Source organism: Coloeus monedula (assembly GCF_965178545.1).
Source record: "Coloeus monedula genome assembly, chromosome: 20".
Taxonomy (NCBI): Eukaryota; Metazoa; Chordata; class Aves; order Passeriformes; family Corvidae; genus Coloeus; species Coloeus monedula.
Window position 1 is genome coordinate 4771597 of NC_138800.1, and position 27254 is coordinate 4798850.

The 27254-nt window shown below is 43.7% G+C and overlaps 1 protein-coding gene across 4 annotated transcripts in view; it reads left to right on the plus strand.

Annotated features, from left to right (window-relative positions):
* CUX1 (cut like homeobox 1) overlaps nucleotides 1-27254 on the plus strand; it is a 270436-nt gene that overhangs the window by 127361 nt on the left and 115821 nt on the right. For all 4 annotated transcript variants that reach the window (XM_082294439.1, XM_082294436.1, XM_082294437.1 and 1 more), the window contains exons 5-8: nucleotides 7360-7497; nucleotides 10852-10975; nucleotides 12937-13013; nucleotides 13753-13819. In XM_082294439.1, coding sequence (XP_082150565.1) covers nucleotides 7360-7497; nucleotides 10852-10975; nucleotides 12937-13013; nucleotides 13753-13819 — 406 coding nt within the window. The remainder of the gene's footprint in view (nucleotides 1-7359; nucleotides 7498-10851; nucleotides 10976-12936; nucleotides 13014-13752; nucleotides 13820-27254) is intronic.

A 27254-nucleotide genomic window follows, 5' to 3' on the forward strand; every position in this document is an offset into this window, starting at 1 on the left:
CAATCAAATTGGAGCCTTTTCAGTTGCAGTGGCTTCTCTTGTAACTCATTAGGTTCTTTTTCAGCTGACATAGCGCCATCAAATACTGTCCTATCTAATATGCACACCCCATGTTTAATATTAAAAACTTTGCTGAGGATTTACTTTGATTACTCCTTTGAAAATAGAGGGAACTGCAGTGCCGTTCGTGAAGGAGTCGATCATTTACTCTGCCTTATGTGATTTTTTTGATACTAGGATAGTGATGGATCTCGATCTGGGGCATCTTTCTGGCAGTAACCATTCCCAAGCTGGGAGATAAATAAAGGATGTTTTTAAATAATAGCCCACAAGATGTAAGGACCACACTCTGGGAGGGATCTGTATGATTGTGGTCACATTGCCTGTGTACCATCCCGTGCTGTTTCATTTAACCCTGCAAGCTTTGGAGGACTTGTGCCGTGATTAATGGGGAGGAAAGGCGCCGGTCTGCTGCCACTCCCCCATCCCCACGCAGGGGGGTCCCACCAGTCTGGTTTTGCTGCTTCCAGAGGTCAGCAGAATTTGGGATTCAGCTTTTTTTTTTTTTTTTTTTTCTGGTAAGGAAAATGAGATTCCCTCACCCTCTTGTGGGCACTTTGAATTCCCCGGTATAGCCTGCACAGAACACTCTGACAGCCGGAGGGTGAGGAGAATGCTGTTAAAAAGTGGAAAAAATTAAAAGCAAGACACAGATCCCAGCCCTGTGGGATGGGGGAGTAAGAAAATATGTATAATTCTTGATTGAAGGAAGAACCTTTTCATGGTTTTTATGAAGTGAGGAGTTGGAGAGATGATGAGCTTTGTTTCAAATGGAATTACGGCTATAACTCTTCTGTCCCTGGGCTACCAGAGTCATAGGGGAACGGGAGCAAAGCTATCATTTATTCCATGAAATCTTTGTCTCAGTCTCTCTAGGCTATTTCAATTTACCCCTGAAATTTCTGGGGAATAATTAATGAATTAATTAAGTATGCTGTGAGGTGTTTGAATATTCAAAAGCTACAATGTAATTATTATTTTTTCTAAAACACATTTTCACGTTATTTTCAGACATGCAGTCTCCCACGAAAGCAGTTACTGCATCAGAAGCTCGTGGAGCTTTCCGTGTCTGTAATCCAGGGATCATTCTCCAGCAGGAACACTCCCTGCAAAGAGCAGTGTTGCATTTAGGAAGGGGGAAAAAAACTTCCTTTACTTCGTGACCAAAGTATTGTGACAGCAGGGCTGATCTCCTGGCTCTTTGAAAAAGTTAAATCATGTTAATAAAGTTGTGTTTAAGGAGGATTATTATTTTTTGCCCTCCCTTATCATTTAATGTGGGCGTTTCTGTGAGTGATCACCGAGAGCTTTGCTTACAGCGGGGTTTGGGCAACAGAAATTCAGTCGCATTGAAAGAGACGCGTTGCCTTCCATGAATTATTTTTAGATCCCAACCTTAGGAAACACATTTCCAGTGATATAAATTATTAATTGCCCCTGTAGTCCTGGCACTGTTTCATAACTTGCTTTCTTATCGTTTCCAGTATTACAGGCCTGTAAATGAAGTAGGAGGAGGGGGGGTTATTACATGGCAAGTCCTTTGTTTTGGAAGAGGCTCTTCAGGAGCTCCATGTTACGATACCAAAGGAATAGATTCGAAGTAAAAGAGAGGAGGTTTAATTTAGTTATTAGGAAGGAATTGTTCCCTGTGAGGGTGGGGAGGCTCTGCCACAGGGTACCCAGAGAAGCCGTGGCTGTCCCTGGATCCCTGGAAGTGTCCCAGGTCAGGCTGGACGGGGCTTGGAGCAACGTGAGGTAGTGGAAGGTGTCCGTGCCCATGGCAGCGGGATGGAACGAGATGAGCTTTAAGATCCCTTTCAGCCCAAACCATTGTATGATTCTGTAATTTCTACGAATGCATTTTGTGAATAAGCAGAGAGCAAACCTCGGGCAGGGCAGAGCGGGTTGCTGGGCTCTCGTGCAGCCCCTTGCCCATCTGTAGGGGGTCTCACCGCGCGGAAAGACCCCCGGTTGTGGTGATTTTACAGCGTGCGAGGAGCGCCCCGGCACCGCCGCCGCCGCCCGATCCGCCCGCGCTGCGATCCAGGCCGGGCTTTGCCGCTCTCCCCGCCGCGCTCCGGGCCGGGCCCGGCCGGGGGTCCCGGAGGTTCCTCCGGGGGTCCGGGCGGCCACTCCGGGGGTCTGGACAGCACCTCGGGGGTCTGGACAGCCCCTTTAGGGGTCCCTGCGGTCCCTCCAGGGGTCCGGGCGGTCACTCCGGGGGTCCGGGCAGCACCTCCAGGAGTCCCGGTGTTGGTTCCCGGCGGGGCTGTCAGAGCCCGTTCCTCGGGACTGCTCCCGCCGAGCAGCGCTCCGCGGCCCTGGGGTTAAATATATGTATTTATATAAATATATATGGGGAGAGAGGGTAATTTGGCCCCGCGCGCTGTAAATTGTACATTTAAACAATGACACCGTTTTTCCACTCCGTTTGGCAAACCCCGCCATCAGCCCCTCAGTGTTGTCGGGGGTCCTCACCCCTCACGGCAGCAACAGCCACGGCCGAAGGAAGGGTTAAGCATGAAGTTTAAACATTCCCTGTCCCGCAGGAGCTCCTTTTCCATGAGCCGAGGTGGGCTTTTCCCCCCTCTCCTTAAATAACGAGGGTGGTCCCAGCATACTCTATATCGAGACAGCTTTTCATCAGTTGCTCATCAGCATGCTAATTGCTGTATGACTAATTATGCCCTGAATTCCAGTTGATTTTCTTAATGAGACAGCTGGGTTAATTATGTAATCGTATGATTACATTAGCCCAGAGTGCCCTGGCGAAAAGGAAGGCGGGCGGGAGTGGGATGTCACCGGGCGAGGGGCGCGGGGGCAGCCGCGGCCGTAATGACCGGGGAGGGCAACCCTGCGACAGCGCCCGCGGTGTAAACACCGGGATGGGATCACTGATATTGAGAGCTGTGCCTTCTTCCAGGATGAGGGAGGAATGGGGGTTCATCAGCAAAACGTACTTGGGAAGTACAGTCATCGATGGCCCTGTTGTATTTTGGGGATTGAGGATGGGTTTGGGCTGAGCGATGTGGGGTGGGGGTTGGATTGTAGAGTCATAGGATATCCTGTCCAGCTCCCCGCACAGCACAGCCCCAGTAATCGAAGCCTGTGCCTGAGAGCGTTGTCCAAATGCTCCCGGAGCTCTGGCACCTCGGGGCCGTGCCCATTCCCTGGGGAGCCTGGGCAGTGCCACACCATCCTTTGGGGGAAGAACCTTTTCCTGATGAAAAACCGAGACCTTCCCTGACACAGCTCCAGCCGTTCCCTCTGGTCCTGTCCCTGGTCACAGAGGGCAGAGATCAGAGCTGCAGAGTCCAGTGAGTCTCCCCTCAGTCTCCTCCAGCTGAACAAACCAAGTGCCCTCAGCCACTCCTTGTACGGCCCCTCCTGACCCTTCACCATCTGCGTGTCCCTCCTTTGGACACTGTCTGACAGCTTTATATCTTTCTTACATTGTGACACTCAAAACTGCACCCAGGGTGGTGAGGGGCTGCCTCATGTGATGCGTAGCTCGGGCAAAATCAATATTAGTGTTTCTTTTAAAATTGTTTGTGAAGTCAGTAGTTTACATGCATAAACAGCACCAGCAAAAAAAAAAAAGGTTCTCTCGTCCTGCTGTTGAAAAAAGATCCATGGTCAGGGCATATGTGTGGTGTGAGAACAGCCTGAGAGGTGTTGCTGCGGCTGCGTCACACCGGCTCATTTGATGTGAAGTATTAATTGCTGTAAAAATCACTTTGCATTTGTAAAATTAATTGTTCTCACGTCTGCATCCACTGAGACGTGTCCACCCTCCTCCTTTGTGGGGACAGAAGCTCCTTGCTGTGTGTTCCAGCAGTGAGCAGGGGATGTGCCCAGAGCTCGGCAATCCCTGGGGAAGCAGAGGCAGGAACGGGCTCTGCAGGTCCCGGGTTGGAAATACGGCTGTTTCTGTTTCTGCTGTGGTAGCCTGGAGGAAACCTTGCCAGGGTTCGGATCCAGATGTGCTGGGCTGCCTGCAAATGCAGAATGCAGGAGGCTTCTCTGTGGGTACGGCATGCAACAAGTGGATTAGGAAAAATGAGCAGAATAGGAAGTGAGAGAAAAAAATGCACTAAATTTAGTGTAAAAATAGACATCTCAATTTACTCTTGGGCAGTAATGATCTTGCAAAATGCTTCTTCAAGTTCTAGATCATCAAATCTCTTTTACTAATTTTCTCATTTTTTTATTTATCCTGTGCCTAGCAGGGATTCTGAAATTTCACAAGAGAAAATTCAAAGCAAGGGAATAATGTGTGACAAGTTTTCCACATTTCAGTGTTCGGCGAGGAGATTTTTCTCTCTTACAGACCACAGAAAGGGCATTTCCTTCGCTGCCTCTCTCTGTAAACCAGGGCCACTTGATTTTTTTTGAGCCGTGTATGCCTGTTTGTGTAATGAATTGAAAGTTTTGGTCCATTGCTTGTTTAAAAATTCAGTGACCTCCTGTTAAATGACATGAAACATACTTTGCAAACCTGGTTAATACAAAAAGGTATGCTTTTCCATGCATGCATGTGCTGGGAAAAGGAGAGTTATTTTATTTATTTTATTAATCCACGCCACTCAGGTAAGAAAAAAACCATTGTGGCTGTAAGGTTATACTTGTTTCAGGTTAATTGGTGTTTATAAATATTCCAGAAGTAACAGGGGTTTAGGTTTTTCAAGCTAAAAGAGCATGTTGGAGCTTGCCATGAGAAATGATTTTTCTCTGCCCAGAATGTCTTGGTTGGTCATTTTATTATCATACAATGATTAGTTTTCTTTAATGCAGTTTATAAAAATTAAGTCTAAGAGGTGCCTCACCCGTGGGTTTTTTTACATGTCCTCCGGCAGTATTTAGTGGCTGCAGGCCATTAGTCCTTCAAATAAGCTCTAGTGAAGTTGGAAGTTTAATGCACAGAGACTTTTTTTACATTTTGTTTGTTCTGCCACTGTTTTGCTACTTGAACATTAACCTTTAATAGAGCTAAATTAAATATACATGTCCTGATGAATAATTATGAGATTGCAAGCATTTTCATTTTGTACATAAAGCTTCTCAGGGATTGCAAATTTGACTAAAGGTTTAGTCATTATTCACCTTATAATGCCCATGTTATTTTTGTCTTATAATTCTTTACTGATTTCAATATAAAAAGCCCTGTGTATTAGGAGCAAAATACCTCTTGTGCATGTCCTGGCTTTTTACAACGGGCTTGTTAAAATGAGGGTGGGGAAAAGTGCACCCACAATTTTGCCAAGTTCAGTTTCTTTCATCATGGCACTTCATTTCATAGAAATACCCGTAGCTGAAGCTTAAGATCCCCGAGCCCGATAGGATTCGAGGTTCCTGTAACAATTTAAGTTGTGGCCAGAGCGAGACAATCCAGCCTTTCTTTGTGCTCAGCAGATGAATGTCCCGGGCTGGCTCTTTGGGGGAATGCTGAGCTGCAGGAGTGTGACAAAACGCTCCTTGCGGAGGAAGGTCGCGGACCTCCCTGGGAGCAGGGGGATGTTGTGACAGCCCACACCGTAATTGGACCATACATAAATACTGCAGAGCCTTCAGCTCGTGCTACTGCTGCCACTGCAGCTCTCTATTTAATTCCTTACCTGTACCCCCCCTGTCTCTGCCACAATAACATTTTAAGTTTGATTTATTATAAATATTTTAATACAGATAATAATAACGAAAAGTATTTGGCCTAAAAAGCATAAATGAAAAAGCTATGTAGTCATAAACTATGTATGTAGAGAGAACAGATGACAAGCAACCTAGATTTTGTATTATGAACAGGGTAATGCCATAAGCTGTTGAAGAACCCGAGTAACAAAATGCAGCAGGCTGCTACTTAGAATGTCTCTGAGCTCAACATAACCCAGTGCTATTCTTCTATAAACTATGCAACAACGCTGGCATATTGAAAAAACACACAGGCTCATGCTTAATGTGTTAACAGAGGTACAATAGACTTATTATGTGTTTCCAGAGACTGGAACTGAGGGTGGTCTGAAAAATTAATGACTGTGGTGGTTGAAAATTAAGTGAACTCCCTAATATATACTGTTGTTGATCCACTGAGTTTGGTGTTTAGCATTCCTCAACAGGAGACTAAATCTTTGCAGCCATTTCACAAGAGATGCTGGCGCCCATAGCAGAAATATATTCAATAATCTTTTATAAGTCCATCACACTCCGGAGTTTTCCTATCCTGACTGGGAAGAAGTCCCAGAATAAATCACACGTGCACATGTCAGGTGTGTGCTGAGAACCCTCTTTACCAGAAGGGGATGAACATCAGAGAGGTAATACTGAGAGGACATTGATTAATAGTGTAAGAAAAAGAGAGATCCAAACCCAAGGTTTGTGGAGTTAATTACATCCACACAACGTTTCTGATTATTATTGATCTGTCAATTAGAAAAAGTACCACCCAGATCTCCGTGGTCACAGAACCTGTTTGAGCTCTGTTGTGCAGGAGGGCACAGTTTGCTTTGGAAATTCACTCCTGCACAAGCAGAGGCCTGTGAGGGACAGTAGCTGTCAGTGAGCTGTGCGGTTTGATTGCTTTTCACCCAAAAATTCTTGTTTTGCAATAAAAAATGTGGCACTTAAAACTCTCTTTGTATCGTGGCTGTCTGCACCCGGTAACACTGTCTTGTGGATTAGTGCCAGGATGAAGAAGCCATGTCCAAATTTCATGGAATCACAGAATGGTTTGGGTTGGAAGGGACCTTAAAACTCATCCAATTCCACCCCCTGCCATGGGCAGGGACACCTTGCACTGTCCCTGGTTGCTCCAAGCCCCATCCAGCCTGGCCTTGGACACTGCCAGGGATGGGGCAGCCACAACCAAGGCACCCTGTGCTGACTTCACCACTCTCACAGCCAAGAATTTTTTCCCAATATCCCATCTAACCCTGCCCTCTTGCAGTGGGAAGTCATTCCCCCTTGTCCTGTCACTCCAGGTCCTTGTCCAAAGTCCCTCTCCAGCTCTCTTGGAGCCCCTCTAGGCACTGGAAGGGGCTCTAAGGTCTCCCCAGAGCTTTTTCTTCTCCAGGTGAACACCCCCAGCCCTCTCAGCCTGGCTCTGAATTTAAAGGGAACATAGATAGAATGAAATATTTCTGGTTTTTTGAAGTTTGCAGGATATATGATGTGAGGAATGTACAGGTCTAATAACTCAAGGTAGGGCCCTGCTGGCACCAAACTGGAGAAAAAAGGACACTTGTGTTCTGAGCTGCTTGGGTCGCAGAAGTGTTCCTGTTACATTTTATTTTACTGTTTCTTTTTCAGATCCGGTTCCAGCCTTGGATTTAGGACAGCAGCTTCAGCTGAAGGTTCAACGTATGCACGATATTGAAACAGAAAACCAGAAACTTAGGGAAACTCTGGAGGAATACAATAAAGAGTTCGCCGAGGTGAAAAATCAGGGTAGGTTGCAACCATTTTATCAGCTTTTAATGCACACTGAAATTTGAAGACAGGGATTGAATTCAATTTTATTTCTTAGAGGTGGAGGTGACAGTAGCATTGAAATTCAGTATAAAAAGTACAATAGTCTATTAGAGCCACTTCTGTATTTGTGTGTGGAGATACGGCTTTGGGCAGACTCTTTGGATTTCTTTAAAAGTTTCATTTACTGTAGCACCAAGTCAGAGGATGGAGCTGTTATTCTGCATATTTGGTTGTAGCCTTCAGCACTGAAAATTACACCTGACTGACGTTATTTGTGACATTTTATGAGAGGCAGTGCTGGTACTGACATCAAGCTGAACGTGGGTGTTGGTACTTGAAGGATGTGCAGCTTGCACAGACAAAAACAAAAATTCAGTATTTTATACCCACATATGAATCTGTACAAAATGGAACTTTTTCTGTACTGTTTTTCCTTATCTAGTGTACTACTGGAGTACATTCAGCAGATGCACTTTATTTTTACTCTAGAGACTATTGATAGAGCAATGTAAATACAAGCTATTACTGTTAAATTATTTAAGTTTTAATAAGTTTTAAGACTAAAGTACATGAAAATCTCAATGAGATTTAAAGCCTGTTGGTTTTAAGACTGCGCAAGTTTTCTTGTGGTTCAGAATAAAGTTTCCTGCACCAAGAAACAGAATTTTCTCAGCTGTACACCTAGTTGTCTATCCATGGGACTTTCCATTTCCATTGTTAATGCCCAGTTCGGGATGGTGGAAAGGTAAATTGTCTTGGCATTTGGAAAAGTGGAGATTTTATTTTTTATATTATGGAGCTGTTGCACCCAAGTAACGATTGAAAGCTGTGTTAGCAACTAAGTTGGTTTTGTTAAATCTCATTTTTTGCTGAGGGAACATCTACGCAGTTACATATTTTGAAATTATATTTTGTTTCAATGTAGAGGGTGTGACCCCTGGAGAGGACAGGTATCAGCACGCTAGGACTTGGGCTGGACTGCAGGAGATGTCACGTTGGAACTGTAAATGCTCTAAACAAGACTGTGTTTTTTGCTGGAAATGTACAATCATTGCAGTTCACTGTGCAGAGTTTTCCTGAGGCTGTGCATCCAGTATGACATGGGGGTTCATCCCACAAAGTGGAAAGGCTCTTGACTTGTAGGGTTTTTTGCTACAACCACTCATAAACTGGCATTTTTTATTTTCCCCGGTGTGCTGGAACTTCCTTTCCATTTTCCCACTGTAGCCTTTGTGGTGTTTTTCACTCCAGTGCAGTAGTTTTACTCTCTGTTTCAAACAGGGATTAATAAGCTATCCAGGGAAAAGGCTGTTGTTAGCTAAGGGTGCTTTGATCAGTTAATCTCTTTGTTTGGAGGGCTGGTATGAGCTCTACGGTGCCTGTAAGAACTTCTTCCAAAACTGGTATAAATGGCAGTGCCTGACAAGCTGTAGCTGACCTGAGCACTGAAGAAGGCACTTAGTGCTTCAAGCAGTGTAGAGGATTCAGCTGTACTTGTCCAGCACATCTATTGTTAGGTGCTTAAAGGTAAAATCAGATTTTATTACAACAGTTATATTTTTCCCCGTGTTTGTGCACTTCTTGCATTCGTTTTTGTAGTTTTGTTTTCTTTTAAAATTAGACATTGGAATGTAGTCAAGATGCAATTATGTGCGTTTCCATGGGATTATTTTGCTCTCTGCTTCTCCATATACCAGAATATTTTTGCAGATTTATATCTGGAAACACCTGGAGCAGAGGTGTCCCCAGGAGAGAGCGCAGCACCCTTTGCCCGTTGTCTGTGTGGAGGATCATCCTTTGCTTATTCAGGAAGAGATCAGGATTTGTATGACTTCCCGGATCTCAGGGAAGAATTTCCCTTTGCTTAAGAAAAAAAAGAAGTGACGTGTCCTTTTCACGGCCTGTTACTCAGTAATGAGCCTCAGCTGATTTCTGCACAGCCAGCAAAATCCTGCTCCTTCAGGCAGAGGCAGCTGCTTTGCTGGCAAGCATTTTTACCACTCTCCCCCTGCCTTTTTTGTGGTCACAGTGGCCCAAGCTGCCTTTGGTGGTGCCCAGACAGCAGATCATGTCACCAGCTACCTCCTGTCTGCTTCACAGCTCCCTGCTCAACTCTCAGCATCGGGAGTTTGAAAGGATTGCGTGTAGGTTTGTGTGATATTGTTGAGGGTTTTTTCCCCCAAGCCCATAGGGTTTATTTTTCATATTAAGGTTTGTCTTCCTAGGATGTTTCTGCAGACTATGAAACTTTTCATGACCAAAAGTTTTTATTTTATCCTCAAGCATTATTAATGGCATCTGTTAATAAGCTGATGTCTTTAACCACCCCCCTCCCCCCCCCCCCCCCACATCCCAGTGTGAGTACTCTGAACCATGTTGCTGCTTTGAGTCTTCTGGCAGTCCAAGGCTTTTTCCAAATTCCATTATTGTTACAAAGCATACTCTGGTGAATGTCCTGCTTTTCCTCTTCTGAGCCCTATAAGGATTCAGTCCTTTCCTGTGGGTGGGATCACAGGGCTTTCACGTAGGAACAGATCGGGGCACGTAAGGAGATGCTGAGCTGTAGCTCTGCAGGTTTCTGCATCTGCTCTCATCCACTGCTGGGCATGGGGAAATGCAGGAGAGCTCTTTTATCTGAGGGAAAGGTTCTGCAAATTCCCTGGAAGGCTGCAAGTGTCTCAGAAAGTTAAAATAATCGATGATTGTGTGTAAACCCCGGTATGGATGACAAGGCAGCGACAGCAAGTGGGACATGCAGAGCTCCAGTGCCTGCTGTTAATGCAGCAGTTGGATCCCAACTGCCCGGTTTCTCATCAGCTGGGAAGCAGAGCAGAGCTGTATCCCAGATACGTGTTCAATAACTGTGAGATTGCATCTGTGCATGAACCATGGTGGAGCTGCCTCTTAGTGCATGAGCACAGTTAGGTGAATTAAGTGTCCTGTGTGTAAATGCATACTTAAACCTACACTGGGACTTTATTAATCTTCACTCAGCACTGAGCTAATTTTAGGCTAGTCAATAAGGTGATATTATATTTTACAATTGATTTTTTTTTCCCCTTATTTTTTTTAAAAAAGTCATGTTATAGGAACCTTCTTCACTCTGCTTTCCAGCAAACTCCATTGATCCTTCTCAACCTAAACACTTAAAGTTCAATTTAACATTTAGGGAGTAAAAGGTCTCCAAAGGGACTCATATCCATTGATTTTGTGTCAGAGTTGAAGAGCTAAAGTTTAAAACACACTGAGCCTACAGGGTAAAGCAAGCCTTGTGTTGTGGAACCACGTGGAGCTGTGTAAACTCATTCTTCCCCTATTGTTTTTCTGCAGAGGTTACAATAAAAGCACTTAAGGAGAAAATCCGAGAATATGAACAGACCCTGAAGAACCAAGCGGAGAACATAGCCCTTGAAAAGGAACAAAAGTTACAAAATGATTTTGCGGAGAAGGAGAGGTGAGTGTGTGAGTGTGTGAGTGTGTGTGTGTGTGTGTGTGTGTTGGGCTCTGGGTGCTGGGGGGGAGGAGAGAGGTATTTTTCTGTTTCATCTTCCCAGCCAGGACTGGTGGCTGGAGACAGCTCATCTATTGAGTGATTCTGGCGATTTATGCGTGTGACACGGAATCATTTGATACTCAACTTTGCCCAGAAAAACAATCGGGAGAGTGTGGAAGTGAAACAAGGACAGATTGTCTTTTCTCCGTGCTGTGGTGGGGGGGTGTCATGTTCAGGAGGGTGCAAACCTGCTTTTATTCCTCCCTGGCTGTGCTGTCCTCTGTGACACCAATCTGTCTCCATTAGCCAGGGTAATTCCCTGTGTGTCACAGAACCGTGGCACAGGCTCTGCAACCCTGGGCTAGGCGAGATCAACCACTGCACCCACAGCCTGGGCCAGGGATGCACCACCCCTGCTCCCCTGGGGATGGCTGAGAGAGGGGATGCCTTCCTGAATTGTCCTGGGAAGGTTTGCATCTTCCAAAATTAAGAAGAGTTTTCATTATTTATTACTGATTTTTAAAAAAAAATATTTGGACGTAATTCTGGTCTTTTGCAAATGAGCAGGGAGCGTTTGAATCTTTAGGTTGGTGGGCAGATAAATCAGGCAGGAGAAAACCAAAGGGCTAAAGAGGGAGTTCTTTGAGGCTGCATTCCCTGCCTCGAGAATTTATTTCTCCCATGGAGCAGTAACACTGAAGCTATAATATGTTCAACATAGCGTGGAAAACCTTCAGTTCACGTGAGCTTTTTAGTTGGAGGGTTGTTTGTTTAAATTCAGGGCTGAGTGGGGAGAATCTACAGTGAATGCAAAGCTTTTTTTTGATTCATCAATACCTGTGGCTGCTTTTTTGATAAGCAGCTTGTAAGCAGTGGTTTTAACAACTGCAATTTCAATGTACTTAAAAATAAAACAAAATGGCAGGTCGTGAAATGCAAATAAAAGTGTGTGTGAGAGAGGTTTTGAGGTCTCAAAGTATATGGTTCGGTATGAAGGGAACTGACGCATGATTCTCGCTATAAATAGTTATTAACCTGGTCAGCAGTGTTGGAGAATAAATTTAGGCACCCTATGGAGTGCAGGCAGGATGCTGGTAGTTTCATAAGCCATTTCACAATTCTGAGATCTGCAGAATATCCTAAAAGCAGAGTTGTAAAAAGCACGGCTCCTGGGAGATGTTGGAGCAGCTCCTTTCAAAGATGAGTTTTATAACTCCTGCAGCCTGGCCCCTAAGCAAGGAGTGCAGTGGCTGCATGGCCAGATGATGTAAAAATGAGTTTAACTGACACAAACAAAATGTTGCCTATGGACGTAAGAAATGTGAGCATATTAAAGTTTTGCTCATGTTCTATAGAAAATATCACTGTGAGATTTGTTTTGAAATATGTGTGTTTTCTTAAAGAGTAGCTAATAATATTGCTGCATTTGGCACCCATTACAGCTCTGATGAAACAGCTGCTGCATCTATTCACTCCATCAGTTATGGCAACAAATTCCTTCATTATGACACTAAAATGGAAATGTATCATTCTTCTTGTACTAACTTTGTACAACAGAGGGTGCTTGGTGACAATTTTCTCAATGTGTGTGACATTTCCAAAACAAATTATGCTCAAGAAAACCTTCCACTGAAGTTGTCATTTATATAGCAGTCAACTCTTGTATAATGTTCACAGCTTATGTTATGAGGTGGCTACACTGTTAAAATTTTAATAAGTGGGACCACAAAGTAGGAACAGCATCTCACAGCGTGACAGGATTTATGGGTCCCACGGAAGCACCTCGTAGCCTGTGTGGTGTTGGCAGGTGTCTGATTCCAGTTGAGATGTTTAATCGCTCCATCCTCCAAATTTGTAAGGCGCAGATGAGTTGTTTGACGTGATCATGAGCTCTGCTCTCACCTCTCCTCTCCCCTTCACAGAAAATTGCAGGAGACACAGATGTCGACAGCCTCGAAGCTGGAGGAAGCTGAACACAAAGTTCAAGCTTTGCAAACAGGTTTGGCGTCGATTTTGTGACCTTTTCCAGGGTATCAGGTGGGAGGTGAGAGGACAGGGATGGTTGGGTGTGTCAGGACTGGGTGTGAAGCAGCTCTTGGAGGGCAGGGAGGTCCAGCAGAGTTCAAATGTGCTTTGTGAATCAGAGCAAACGCTCCTGTGGCAGCCAGTCATTGGCAAATACAGGGACAAGGCCACGGAGCACACACGGAATCTGAGCACCCCTGAAACTACAGCAGGGCGTGGCACTTACCATCTACATGTCTTCTGGTTCCACACATTTCCAAACTAATAAATATCTGTAGTGATCAGTGTGAACCCTGTTTCTTGCCTGTTGCTATGACTTGCCATGAGTTTTCATCTCTGCATACTTCAAAATTCCAGATCTGGACACATTTGGCTTTGTTTATTATGAGAACAGAAGAAATTTTATTCCCTGAACTATTGCAATAAGTATTTCAAAGGAATAAGCAGTTTAGCCAGTTAATAAGAAACTAATAATGTCTAGCTTGGTTAAGCAGAAACTGGGAATTTTTGCAATGTGACAGAAATACCGTAAGAAATTGTGAAAAAAGTCCAAACCCTATGGTTTTTTCTAAGCCATAATGGTTTACCTAGGTAGAAAGATAAAGCTAAGGAGGTGTACAGCTTTATTTTTTTTCATCAGGAGATGTACTGCCTTATTTATGACTGAACACTGCTATTTCAGTACTGTAATGCTTCATGTTTATGCCTTTTAGCCTTGGAAAAAACCAGGACAGAACTATTTGATCTGAAAACAAAATATGATGAAGAAACTACTGCAAAGTAAGATTTCCCTGTTTTCTTTCTATGTCTTCCTTCAGGGTATCACTGATTTTTTTGTTTTGCGTCTGTCTGTTGGAGAGAGATGAGACGAGGGAGGTTCAGGCATCCAGGTTTTTTGGAAAACATGGTCATAATTTGGCTTCCTATGGAGAGATTATTAGTTTTCATATTTTCTTCCCCCCAACAAGACACTTCTCCTGGCACACACGCTGCTGCATTCCTGGTTTCATTCTCAGGTGCTTCATCTGCATATCTCTTACTCTGTGTATCTCTTGTGTTTTATTTAGAAATAGGGCAGTTTGAGAAATAAGGTATTTTTACTGTGATCTTCCCATCTGAGTGAAAACAAAGCTTCATTTAGTAAAGGATTTCTGACTCTTAGGCACCCTGGTTCTTTCTGCTTTTGGGGTAGTAGTCCTTGCTCTGCCAGGTTCACCCCTAATTACCAAAAGCAGCATTTTGGGCAGATTTTCCTTGTTTTCAAGCAGAACATTAAGGTAGTCTTAAAAATATATCTTCTTGTCTTCTTAATAGCTACTGTTTCCAATTATCCTCTGGTTTTATTAACAATTAGGGCAGGGAACAACAAAAGAGACAGACTGCTGCTGGTTTCCTTTGAACCCTTCATATTTAAGGAAAGTTAATAATGAGAAGGAATTCTCATGATCAGCGGGATTAAGCACAAAGAGTCATTTCAATGTCTGGAAATGGGATGGGAACGAAGCAGCCGTTTCAGATGGCTGGGATACGGCAAGGGAAGGGCTGGGGCTCAGTGTCACCTCCCTGTGCCCACTGCCCAGGGTTAAAAACCAGTCAAACTGGCACCAATTCTAAATTTCTTACCCCATGGTTCTGTGCCTGCTGAGGATCTGATTCCCCCCTGAGGAACCCAGAGCTCACGAAATGGAGCCTGTGGTAGTTAACAATCAGCACTTGGAGTTCAAACACCTTTTACATCCTTCAAGATAATCTTTCAGGTGAATTTTGATCTGGCTCTGGGAGTCCAGTTTCCTTTGAGCTCCTTGTAGGATGAGTTCAGTGTAGGGGGATCAAAAGTACTTTTGTTCCCTCATTGATTCCTCCCTCTCTGAGGGATGTAAACAAATGCTGGTTCAGATGGAGCCTTAAATTCCTGCAGATTGCCTTTGTTTTTTCCTGTACATAACTGATATTGTTGCTGTTACTTCATCTTGCAGTTGCTTCTGGGGGAACAGGCAGAGATCAGTGGTTGTAGGCACTGAACCTAATAACCCCTCACCCTTTTTAATGTGTTTATTTGCAGAGTGCTTCATTTTTTAATACTGGTTCCCTAAGTGCTGTAATTTATCTTACACTGAGCAAAATCTGTTCTCCAGAAGATTTGTTTGCATTTCTAGTTCCATTCTTTCGGGGAGATTCACACAGAAATATTTCTTTTTTATATGATCTTGGGAATGACTCTTACCTAATTTATATAGAATTACATGAAATTAGTAGCATCTGCAGTAACAAGAAGTTTATTGTGTTCTGTAGCAGAATGATTATGGAGGCTGGGTCTGGAATATAGTGGTCATGGAGCTGAATCCTGAAGCAGACATTAAGCTCGTACTTTATCTTTCAGACTAATGTACTGTGAAAACAAACTTGTAGGACCTAATAACAGCTGAAATATTTTATCATTGTTTTGGATATTTATGGCAGGAATAGTTCTTGCATAACAACAGTCGTCTGTAGCATTTGTAGCCCAAATTTTGCAATATGGAAATCTAGAAGAACATGAAAAGAGAACTGAATGTAGACAGTGAAATTGAGTCATCTATTTTAATTGTAAAAGCTGGGAGAAAGGCTGAAAAAACACCAATAAAAAGGGTGAAAGACAGTTTGATTCTTTTCTTAAGAGAAACCCTCTTTTGATCTAAGTCTGAAAAGCTACTTGTATTGCCAATTTTAATTTTATGTTTTAAAAACATGTGATTTTTATCTCAGGCCAGAATTGTTAGTTTTGCAGACGCTTATTTGATGCAGATGAATTGGAGTGCCTTCAGGAAAAAAAACAGATAATTGTCAATTTTTTAAAGCTAACAGTGCTTTTAAGATTTTCAGTCTCAGAATAAAGCTGTCTTTCAACTACTTGAAACTTTGAAAATCTTTCAAACAAGAAAAAATCCCCAAGAAGCAAAAGAAATACAGAGTGGGAAGTCTTCATTATCAGCTTTAAGGAGTCTGGATTTTATCCTGGAGAGCAGTTGTGGTGATCTGAAAAGTTGGGAATCGTTCTGTCAACTTGTTTGTTTTATCTTTTCACAATGTCCCGTTCAAAGTACTCTACATGCAAAGGGAGGGACAGATGCACAGCCAGGCACCTTCAGATGAGATCAGCAGCTGGAATTAAAATTTCCAGTCCAATTCTGTCATCCCCACGTACAAAATTCCCAGCAGGTGGGTGTGTGCTGCCCCTGCCCCTTCCCTGAGCCCCAGCAGAGCCCCGGGCTGGGCGCTGAAGGTGTTAATGACAAAAAGAAGTTTATTATGTGCAGTCATTGCAGTCTGTCAGCTGGAATATCAGAAGCTGCCTTTGACAAGATGGCAGGAGCAAAGTTTTCCATGTGTAGGCTTGAAGTAAAATGTAATTAGCCTTTATGTGCAGAACAAGGATCCATTGATGAATACAGCTGGTCTTTGTTTTCTTCTGTCATTGAGTGTGGGAGGTAAAAGTGTTCTTCTTCATGTTTATTAATACAAGATTCCTTAGACAAATGGCAAGCACAGTTTAATATTTGTTGGAACACAGAGGGGCTTGCCAAAACAGTTGTTGTGTAAGAGGATTTCAAGGTTTTCAGATTATAATCATCTCTGGGTTAAATAAATGAATGATTACTCTGCCGTTTTCAATTAAAGAGGCACATCCTCTCTCGAGGCCTGACACTGGTTTGCTGTCCCACACGTTCCTATCAGCAAACCTGGATTTAACCAACACTAATGAGTTTGATCTGGAGATTCTGTCAGACCTGGAACTGAAAAGCAAACTCAGGCTTGAGTTTCAGCAAAATTAAAGAATGTTGGGGTTGTTTTTTTTACCCTAGTGCAACAGACTTCTTTCTTTCTTTCTTTCTTTGTAGAAAAAGAAACATTCTGTATACATTTCCTCCATTTTCCAGGGACAAACTGTTCTCTCTAACAGTGCTCTTCTGGTTTGCTGCAGAATCCAAGCAAGTGCTTGGGATTCCCAGCTGAGCTCCCAGCCTGAATGGTCGGATTCCAGTTTTAGATCAATTCCAGAGCCACCTCTTTGCTCCGACCCCTGCTCTCCCCTAACCTAAATGAATTCTAATTGGAAAAGGACCTTGGGTTGCAGCACATGCAGTAGGCTTGTTACATTACTGTTAACATGTGGGTTGAGGCTCCTTGCCTTTGATGAAAGAAAATATCGGATTTCACTGAAATGCTGCATTTTCACCAGTCAGCTTTAAGTAGTCTTGTGAGTATTTGGGGTACTGCCCACTCCCCCACCCTGTTCTGCAATAAAAACCCTTCATAAACAACACAAACCAGAAAATGTTTAGGTTAAGGATGTCAGTCAAAGCAGCTCTGCCACCACCAGTTTTGTTACCAGTGGATTTTCTGTAAGATTCAGAGTTTTTGTCCTTCTAAAAGTAGCACAGGAATGCAACAGAGAAGGAGCTTTTCATATTTACTGAAGCAGTCATCCAAACACAGCTACTTTCAATAACTTGTAGAAAAACATTTTGCCTCCAGTATATGAGCAGAGAATTGTTGTCCTTCCATAGATCAGACTGATTATTATTTTTTTTGGCAGCACAGCTAAGGATGACACAGGAGGACAATGGGAACAGAAGGAGATGCCTGTGGTTTTTGGCTCTTTGGGGTAAACGATGCTCCTCTTCCGCATTTTCAAACAGACCTGTCCTTCAGGCATCACTGTAGAATGAAGTTCTACAGATGTGCTTTCCTGTGTGGAAGGAGTGGAGAATTGGGCTTGGAGAGAGGGGAGCACAAGTTTTAGAGAATTCCTGAGGAGTTATTTCTGCTGGAAGTTAAGCGGTGGAATTGGAGTTGAAGTATTCATGTGAAATCTTTTGTTACATTGGGGCAAATCTCAGTTAACTTGGACTTCAGGGGAATAATTCCCAATAGTTAGTGAGAATTGAATTATTTACTTTAATTCTTTTTTTAACAAATCTGTCTTGGTTAAGTGCTGGCTGGTGCCAATATATCACTTCTCAAATGTTTGTAGTCTTCCATTTTGATGGTGCTCGGGGTCAAACTGAATAAAAAATAAAGTTGTGCTCCCTCCAGCATCACATAATTACTGTGATAGATGGTCTCAAATGCTGCTTCCCCCCATTGAGCATGAAATACTGTAGTTAGGGTGGTGGTGCTGTACATGACATGAAATAGCTTCTATTTGCTGTGCCTTTAAGGTCTTAAAGTTTCCTATTTCCTGTTCTTTTGATGAGTCATTAACTTCTAATGCTCAGCTTTGGAATTATTGCTGTATTTAAAGTGATTTCTCTAAAAACAGGAGATGGAGAACTTCATAGGCCATGTCTCTTTTCAGAGTTTTTTCTCTCCCTTGGTTTTCTAGTCCTACTGGCACCAGTGAAACCCCAGGAGTGGTGGCAATGAGGGGATGAAAAACCAGGGAAGATGTTACAGAGAACTATTTTTCTTAAGGAAAAAAAAAAAAGAAGAAAAATTGAATGGTTTGAATCTTACAGAAAGCTCTGTCTGCATTTTACCATTTGAGGTTCAAAGTTCTAACTGTGCTTTATGCAAAACTCACCAGACTGAAAGTCACTATTACGACATTAATATTTTGCTTAAAAACCTACAAGTGAAGATGAGTGGAAATACTTTGGAGATCTGCTTCTTATTTTGACCTAAAGCTCTGGTGTGAAAGAGGGCTTGAAAGCCTGTGTGCAAACCAGCCTTTTTTGTCACATTTCTGGTTCAGCCTGCAGTCGCCCCAGAAAAGCTGCAAAGTCATACAGGAAGAGAGTTCAGTGTTCCTGTAAAACACTTGGTTCTGTGAAATCCTGAGTGCTTGCTTGAAGCACTGGCATTAACCTTTACTTTTGGATAGGGAAACTGAGGCACAAGGAGAGTGGATAATGCCCAAAGGCAACAGTCTAGCCTTGTCTGGAGTCTGGAAATATGCAGACATGCAAATGATAAACCACAAACTGACCAAAAGGTTATTTATTTTCATTTTTCATTTCTAAGGGAGCTTTTCTGAGAACTCCATATAAATGGAGCCTTTGGAGTCAGTAGGATTTCGTGCTGTTGCTGGGCTCTGTTGCCTCTTCTGTTAGGCTTGTAATGCTTGCAATTAGTTAATGTAACTTTCTGACAGCACCAAAGTGCCCTAGGTCCTCTCAGGGCTTCTATTTTGTTTGTGTTTTAACTTCCAGTGAGACTGTTCAGTTCCTTTTTCTAGTATAGCCTAAAAGCTGGTGTTATTTAACAACCCAGAGTAGAAAAAAAAAATAGCCTTAGGGTATTCCAGCATATTCTAGTCATCACCCTGTTATCTGTAACCTTGGCTTGACATGAGATCCTTAGATGGAAATCTTTAAATAAATGCAAAGTACTTCGGCTACTGTGCCAGCCAGGCTGTGGGTCATCCCAGCCATGGCTGCAACCAGGGCTTCTCCGTGGGAATGAAGCTGTGTGGAGAGGCTGTGGGTCTGTGTGGAATGACAAGGGGCAGGAGTGTCCCTGTGTCCCTGTCCTGTCTGTCCCCACTTGCTCTTGTCAGCCAGACCTCTTCAGGCTGGTACAGCGGCCTCAGTCCAGGAGCAGAGGGACCACAACTGTGTTCCTGCAATCCCAGCCTCCCAGCAGGGCCTGGCTTTCCCTGTGAGGCCAGCCAAAGGACATTCCAATTTTTTGAGCCATCTCACCACAGCAGGTCCTTTTACCTATAGCAGCTGAACTTTGGAGGTGCCTGGGAGGGCCGTGTGAGGAAGAAGAGGAGCGAGTTAGAGGGGAGGAAAACCCTCTGGCAGAGGCACATCTGCCCCAGCAGGGACAAGGTCCTTGGGCTTCCATCTGCCAGTCAGCTGAGCTTGGATTCCACGCAGCTCTTTCATGTGTGTCTGCAAATTACAACAGTCTTCTTTTTTTATTTTTTTTTCAATGCAAAGTAGCAAATCAACAGAGTTATTTTGGTGCAGAACCGCTTCCTGGCGAGGCCTTGTCTGTGACAGCAGGAGGGCACGTGGCTGTGCCGTGCTCCAGCTCCTGCAGGGCTGGGATGGCGGGGGAGGCGAGTGGGAGAAACCCTGGAATCATCAGAAACAAATGGTTCAGCTGCTTCCTTCCAATCGGGCCCTGCCCTGAGGGGTTGCCCATTTCCAGCCCCAAAGCAGAGCTCTCCAGAAGCTGCTGAGTTAAACTGACAGGTGCTGCAGTGCTTGTCCCTACCTGGCCATGTGTTTAGTAGGTGGCTTCCTGCACTGGTGTGTACTGGAAACTCTCCTTGTGCTCCAGGGATGGATTCCAGCTGCTTTTCCCACTCCCACGCAGGCAGAGAAATGAATCATGGAGTTGTGCTCCCTCATTTAATGGAAAGAGATGAGAATGTCCTGAATGAGAATGGAAGTTCAGGAAACTTTGTGAGATCCCAGGCACTAAAACTCTATATCCTGGAAAGGAGTCTGTTTCTTCTGCCTTGATGTTCTTTCCCTTTGGAAATCCAGGTGCTTGCTGTGAGAGCTGGCGGCCCTGCTCCCCCAAGTCCCACACTGCTTCATACAGACAACTTTCATATTCCCCAGTGCTTTCATTTGGGTTTTTTGTTTGCCTTTTCCAAGAACAGGAAGGTGTGAGCCATCACTGTCAGGAGCTGCATCTGGCACAACTTGCTTTATGGAAGTATCCCTATGCTGTTTCCTCATTAGCAAAGTTTTTCAGCACCTCATTAAACCTACACCTCAATGTAGGTAGGTCTGACCCCATCTCTGCCTTACAAAGTTGCTATGATGCCCCAGCTATCAGCCACCTGACTGCAGAAGCAGGGATGTTATCCTTTCCACAATTGCTTTAAAAAAAGTAGTATTTCTGATTTGTGTCATCAGTCAATCCTGTTGATGTTGGGAACTCAGGGGTGTTCCCATTACTCGGGGTAAAGGCTACAGAATGAAGTCCTGTGCCTGCGTTGCTGTACAGGTCATCCCTGCTTTAAAACTCCCAATTATTTCTCCTGCCTGCTCCCATATAAATCTCTGACTTCCCTTTGAGCCCTTTTCCTCATGTCTGTGGCAGAAGCAGAGCTGGGAGGGAGCTGCCTGCATTGGCACATGCAGGAGTCACCCCCACACTTGCACCCTTGCATTTGCCCTGTGTGCCCTGGTTGCAGGAAAAAAGGGGTTTTGGTCTGCAGACTTGGAGCAGTTTTGGCAGCAAAAAGGCCACAAAACAGTGGCATTTCCAGTAAATCAAAGACTTTCCTGAGGAGCAGTTGGAGCGTGGGGCAGGTCAGTGTGAGGGTGTGGATGTCAGGGGAGCGTGTCCTGCCTGGTTCAGCCCCTTTTGATCCTCCTGGAGACATCACTTAATGGGGCCTAAGAAATATTGTCTCATTTACATATCCTCTGATCTAATTAAAAGACAATAAGGCCATGTGGGATTGCAGTTTTGTGTCACAGAAAATATCTGGTGTGGGGAAATAGAATTGCTTTATCTTGATGAGATTTTTTTAAAGATAATGTTTCAACAAAGAAGTTTCAAAAATACAGTCTTTGACCAGGAAACTGAGAATCCAGGATAGAACACTGATTCAGGGATTTGGAAGAGCTGGGTGTTGGCCAGCTCGTGGAGCAGAAGGGATAAGGCAGGATGGTGCAGACACTAAACCCAAGAAAAACAATAGACAACATGCAGGCCTGTTAATAACTTCATTAGCATTCATGTAAAGCATTAAATAAACAAATGCATAATACACAAATCCTGTAAGCCTGAGATTATTAACCCTTAATGCTTCTCTGCTGTTTCTGCAGGAGCACAGCAGAGCAGAGGCTGTGATTTTGTGCCTGTGCTGGCCTTGCCTCCCAGATTTTTAACATGTTGAGAAACTGAGTCACAGGGAGATTGGTCAGGGGCTGGAATACTGGAAGGCAACCAGTACTATAGCAAGGATCACAAGTGAGAAATCAAGGCAGTACACAGAGGAAAGGACTTCTGCTTCCCCTCTTTTGCTTGGATGCAGCTGCTTGAAACCCAGAATAAACCCCAGCTGATCAAGTCTTGCTTGCAGGTTCTCAGTGCCTGTTTGTAAAAAATCTTGAGCAAAAATTAAATTTGACTGAAGCACTGCCTTGGGGTTACTAACCTTTTGTAGCAGATTTTCAGTGCCTTTTAATAGCTGATCTTTGGTTACTTGTGATCACCAGCTCTCCAGCCTGTCTTCATTCCTTCTGTGGAACTAATGAACTTTCAGCTGAATAGTGGGGGTTTATTCCCTCCCTCTGTACAGGTTTTTATTAGTGAGGGGCTTTAGGCTAGTCTGGTGTTGATTTGTTTTGTGCTAGGCATAAATCTCCTGTGTTCTCTGGGGACTGCACCCTCTGGATGAATTCCTGCCCTCCTGGCCCTCCTCGTGGGGCTGAGCCCCTTGAAACCCAGATTGCTGGGCTGAAGTCACTTGGGTTTTCAACTGTACTCACAACCAGATATATTCTTATATATATATAAATATAGATGAAGTGCCATGGCAACTTTTGTCCAATGGTTTCTATTTTCTTCCTTTCCCTTTCTTTGATTCAAAATTCAGCTCTGGGAAAAGGGAATCTTTCTATTACAGTTGCTGCTAAGCAGAGTTACAAGGGAGGATTGTGAGCAGGTAACTTTCTTTGCATGGTTTCCTCAAGAAATTGTGTTTACTGATGTTTCATTTCCTATGTTTTTCCTCATTTATGGGATGGGGATTATTAACCTGCCTGAATACAGTGGTTACATCAGACAGATAACCTGAGGGGCACATATGGCTTTCATAAAAATATACCACCCATTTCCATCATTGTGAACTGTGTCATCCACCAGTTGGGCTGCCATAAATCGCTGTGAAATGCACACAGCCTTAACCAGGAGTGAGGAGCACATAACTTAACCATGGAGTAACTAACCATATTAATAAATCTAAATTCACTCTTTGCTGGAGACACTTCAGGGAAAGTGGGAACAATTTCTACAGCCTCTTATCCCACGTGGTTGTGGTAATGTAAAGGGTAAGTAGAGTTCTTGCTCTGCAGAGAGATCCCTATACCCTGCTCCCTGTTTCACCCTCTGTGTTTGGGAGTCTGTGTCTCATGTAAAACAAATAAAAAGCCCTGCCAAGCAGCCAGCTCTGCAGCCAGAGTGCCCAGCACCCGTGTGCAGGGCCGTCATTAAAAGATTTCATGAAACAGCCTTAAAAATGAAAAGTTTCCTTTCCGAGAGAGAGAGAGATAATTGAACTCATTGATTTGTTTCACGGTTTGTTTGCCCTTTCATTCCCTTCCTGAGGTGCTGTTTGTTGAGGAATGTCTCCAATTGCCAGAAAGACAGTGGGGTGTCTAATATTTCCCCGCCAGCTCTCCTTTCAGCCAGAGCAGAGTACTGTGGCAAGCCTACGATATGAATTTTTAATGCAGAACTTTATAACATAGCCCTTGCAGCACGGCTGCACTACTCTCTTGAGCTTTCAGATTTAATGCTCTGATGAACAGAGCACAGACTTGGGGCATTCGACAGCAGTCAGAATTAACCCCTGCCTTACCCAGGGTGTAGCACTTCATTTCCCTGTAGATTAACACACATGGGATGAAGATTCCAAGATGCCTCCACACAGCCAGGATATTGACTCCCAAAATTATCTGGGATATGTTTTCCCTCTTTTAATAAAGGGAATTTTTAAGGCTGTGTCCTTTTCCTGGGCTCCACAATACTGCAGTCATTCTGTAGTGGATTAAAGGACACTGTCTTGCCCACTGTCTGGGCTCTGATAACAGCCTGGGCTTGATGGCCAGAGAGGGAAAAAAATTAAATCAGCTCTGTAATGCATCATGGCGATGAATTTGCCATAGGTTCCTGCTCTTCCAGATTGGATCATTTAGCTGTTCATGCAGTGAATCATGATAGTCCATCTGAGGGGATTTTGCTCTGTTGGGAATATGATCTTAACTAGGTGTGGATGTTCCTATTAGTCCATCTCTTTATTTACCTAGCGAGAAGTGTAGGGCCCAGCAGTGGAGAAAAGTAGCTCAAATTATTACTCTTCAGGGCATTAGCACATGTTTGCCAGTGTTGAATTTCATCTGCTGTAAAGCTGCCTCTTCACCTCACTTGGTTTAATGTCTGGACTTCTTACTCTTCTGCAGTTTTGGCAATAATAATTCTGCTTTTCTGCAGTTAGTGGTGCAGTGCTGATCATCAGCTTTTCTATATCAGCCCTTTACTTCCTAAACAACACCACTCCTAATGCATTATCTGGAGAAATATTGGTCTCAAAATCCTCCCCTGTCTCTCTGTGTAGCCTTTGGGTTTTTCCTGGCTGGCTCTTTTTGGTAGCAGAGAGTGTCACAGCCAGGACTGGCCTCGTCGGGGACCTCGGCAGGATTTTGTCAAGAGAAAATTTGTATTTGTGGGTTTAACTTTGATAATGAAGAAGGAGCCTGATGTATTTAAATTGTGGTAGAACAGGTGAAAGCCAGAGAGAATTAGATGTGGCACAGGACTTGCAGAGGTATTAATGGCATTTGGAGAAGGACTTAGTGAGGAGTTTGTGCTCAAGTGCTATTAAACCATTTGCCGTAAACCTTTGCAAATGAGAAACACAAGTTGTTCTTAACTGATACAAAATAAGTACATTTACACTGTCTAATCTTAAATCAGCATCTCAGCCTTGGTGAGACATTTACACATTTGTTTCAGAGGAGGTCTTTTAAACAGTTTGTCTTACTATTATAGACCCAAGATTGGCTTGGCTTCCTCCACTGTTATTACTGACTCACGAGATTAAGGTTTTCAAGGCTTGTTGCTAAATGCAGAGAGATCTTGTCAGTTCATTCAGTAGTTCTAGGTATCTATTAACTTTATTTCTATAAAAAACCCACTGTATTTGGATAGGAATTCAGTTTGAGACTGGCTTATGAAGAGGACACTCCTGTTTTTATTGCTGTAGTGGTAATTAGCTCTACGTCTTATTGTTGTTGTGTCAAGCACACTACCTAAACCAAGGGGGATGACTCAGTTGTGCCATATGTAAAAAGGGCACACAGGGTAAGGCCAGACTTCATTAATGTGGATAGTCTTTCAGGCCTTGGATGGGAAAGTGGAAGTGCTGTTCTGGTGCTTGCATTGTAGCTGTAAAACTAAGGGTACACAAATAGAAGCACATAAAATGCATTTGCTGATCATTCACTTGGACATCCATTAGGTCATTCCGTGATGAATGGAAATATTCTTCTTTCCTGGAGACCACACCAAAGGAAAAAAGATGCATATAGCATCTGCCATAATACTCATGCTGTGTTACCACTGACTGCCCTGCATCTCAGGCACTGGGATGGGCAGTTTTAGTCATTCTGCCCTTTTGCATTGTTTTACCTGTGTGGTGCTTTCTTGTGGGAGTCCTCTGCTTTTACTGAGCCAAAGTGGAAATATTTATTTAATGAGTTGTAGCAGATTTTTATATGCAGAGGGGTTGAGTTGAGAAACATGACTCATAGGAAGTAAAAAGATCAACAAATTCGATTTAACCATTTCTGTTCCTCACCCCAGTCCTTCCCATTTAGGGGAAGGGAAGAAAGATTGCAGAGGAGCAAGAGGCAGTGTCCTACCATGGATTCCAGAGACACCTCTGCCTGATGCTCCCTGTCTTGACCCAAATCCAAGTGATAAGTAAACAGAGTCCTTTGGAATGTCTCCACTTGGACTCTTGGATGATCATTGTCCATGGCTTTGAAGTTTGTCTGCATAGCCAGAATGACCTTTTCTTGTTACTGACCCAAGAGAAAATGTTGATTTTTTTAAACTTCTTTTATTTGTATGTGATAAGAATAAAGTAGCTGCTGTAGTAGGTTATGCTTTTTAATTACAGATTTTGATGGCAGGATCTAAATCAAGAGGCTGTATCTGGACTTGGTTAAACTTGGGGCTCAAAGCCAGAATTGATACATGTTCTGCTTTTTAAAATGCAAGTAAATGCCTGGAATGGCTCATATTTCTAGGGCAGAAGTTTGAAATAATTAAATTGCAGCAGAGTACACAATGTGGGTATCTTTGAAGAGGGTACTCCTTGGTTATATGCAGCAGCACTTTTAATAACTTCCCTGTCCTGGGCTGGTTTAGATCCATGGAGCCAGTTGGGAAATCTGCATTAGCATTGGAAGTTGCCATCTGAGTGACAACAAACAACTCCTGCTGCTGGAATGCTAACAATGACAAGTCATTTGGTACAGCCATTTGCCAGTTTAATGGCTTAAGCAGCTTAGTTTTAATTAAACAGCAGCTTCTGTGTATGATATCAGGGAAAAGAATGTTCTGCTTACAAGTGGAGTTGTTTAGTGTTGTCCCTGACTTGCTGGAGACACCAACAGCCTCTTTGTTCCAGCATTCAGCTGGTGCATCGTCTGCCAGTTCATATCAGAATTTGTCTGCAGTAGAGCCAACAAACCCTTTTGGGGTATGGATGAGCCCTAATCCATTGGTTAAGTGCAAACTCAGCCTTGCCTTAGTGGCAGGAATTGTTCCTTGGGTGGGAAGAGCTCCATCCATGGGCTACAATTCCAGGTGTGGTTCCTCACAGAGTGTGTAAGCTGTGGGACCCTTCCCCTCTCTGCCAAACTCTAGGAGAGACCTAGGCACTGACTGATAAAGGGGTGAAATTCCTGCCTCCTGTCAGAAGGTGCACCTGGCATGAACAAAAAGTGTCTGAAGTGTTCAAGGCCGGGTGGGATGGGGCCCTGAGCACATGGAAGGTGTCCCTGCCTGTGGCAGGGGGGTTGGAATGAGATGATCCTTAAGGTCCCTTCCAACCCAAGCCATTCCATGATTCTGTGATAATCTGCTGTAGGAGGAGTGAGGGGTTTGGTGGTCCCTCTGAAATTAATTTCACAGAGAATAAGTGACAGTCAGGAAAAGCCCCCATGTCCTTCATTCCCTAGTCCCTGGAAGCTAGAAACCCAGTTTTGTAGGATAGTTGTGCTGGAAGTGACAACATTGTCACCCTCAGGATCATTTTGCAGGTGGCAGAACGCGAGTTTGGTGGGGAATAACAGAACAAGGTGGCATTGCCACTTGCAGACACAGTTCCTGTTGTGAATCATGCTGCTTTTCATCAGATACCTTTCCAAAAAGCCTTTTTTAATTTGCAAGGAGTATGTGGTGTGGGCTCACTGTATTCCTTGGCCGATATTCCTTTCTCTGAGAGACTGGTGTGATGTGAACCTCTGTG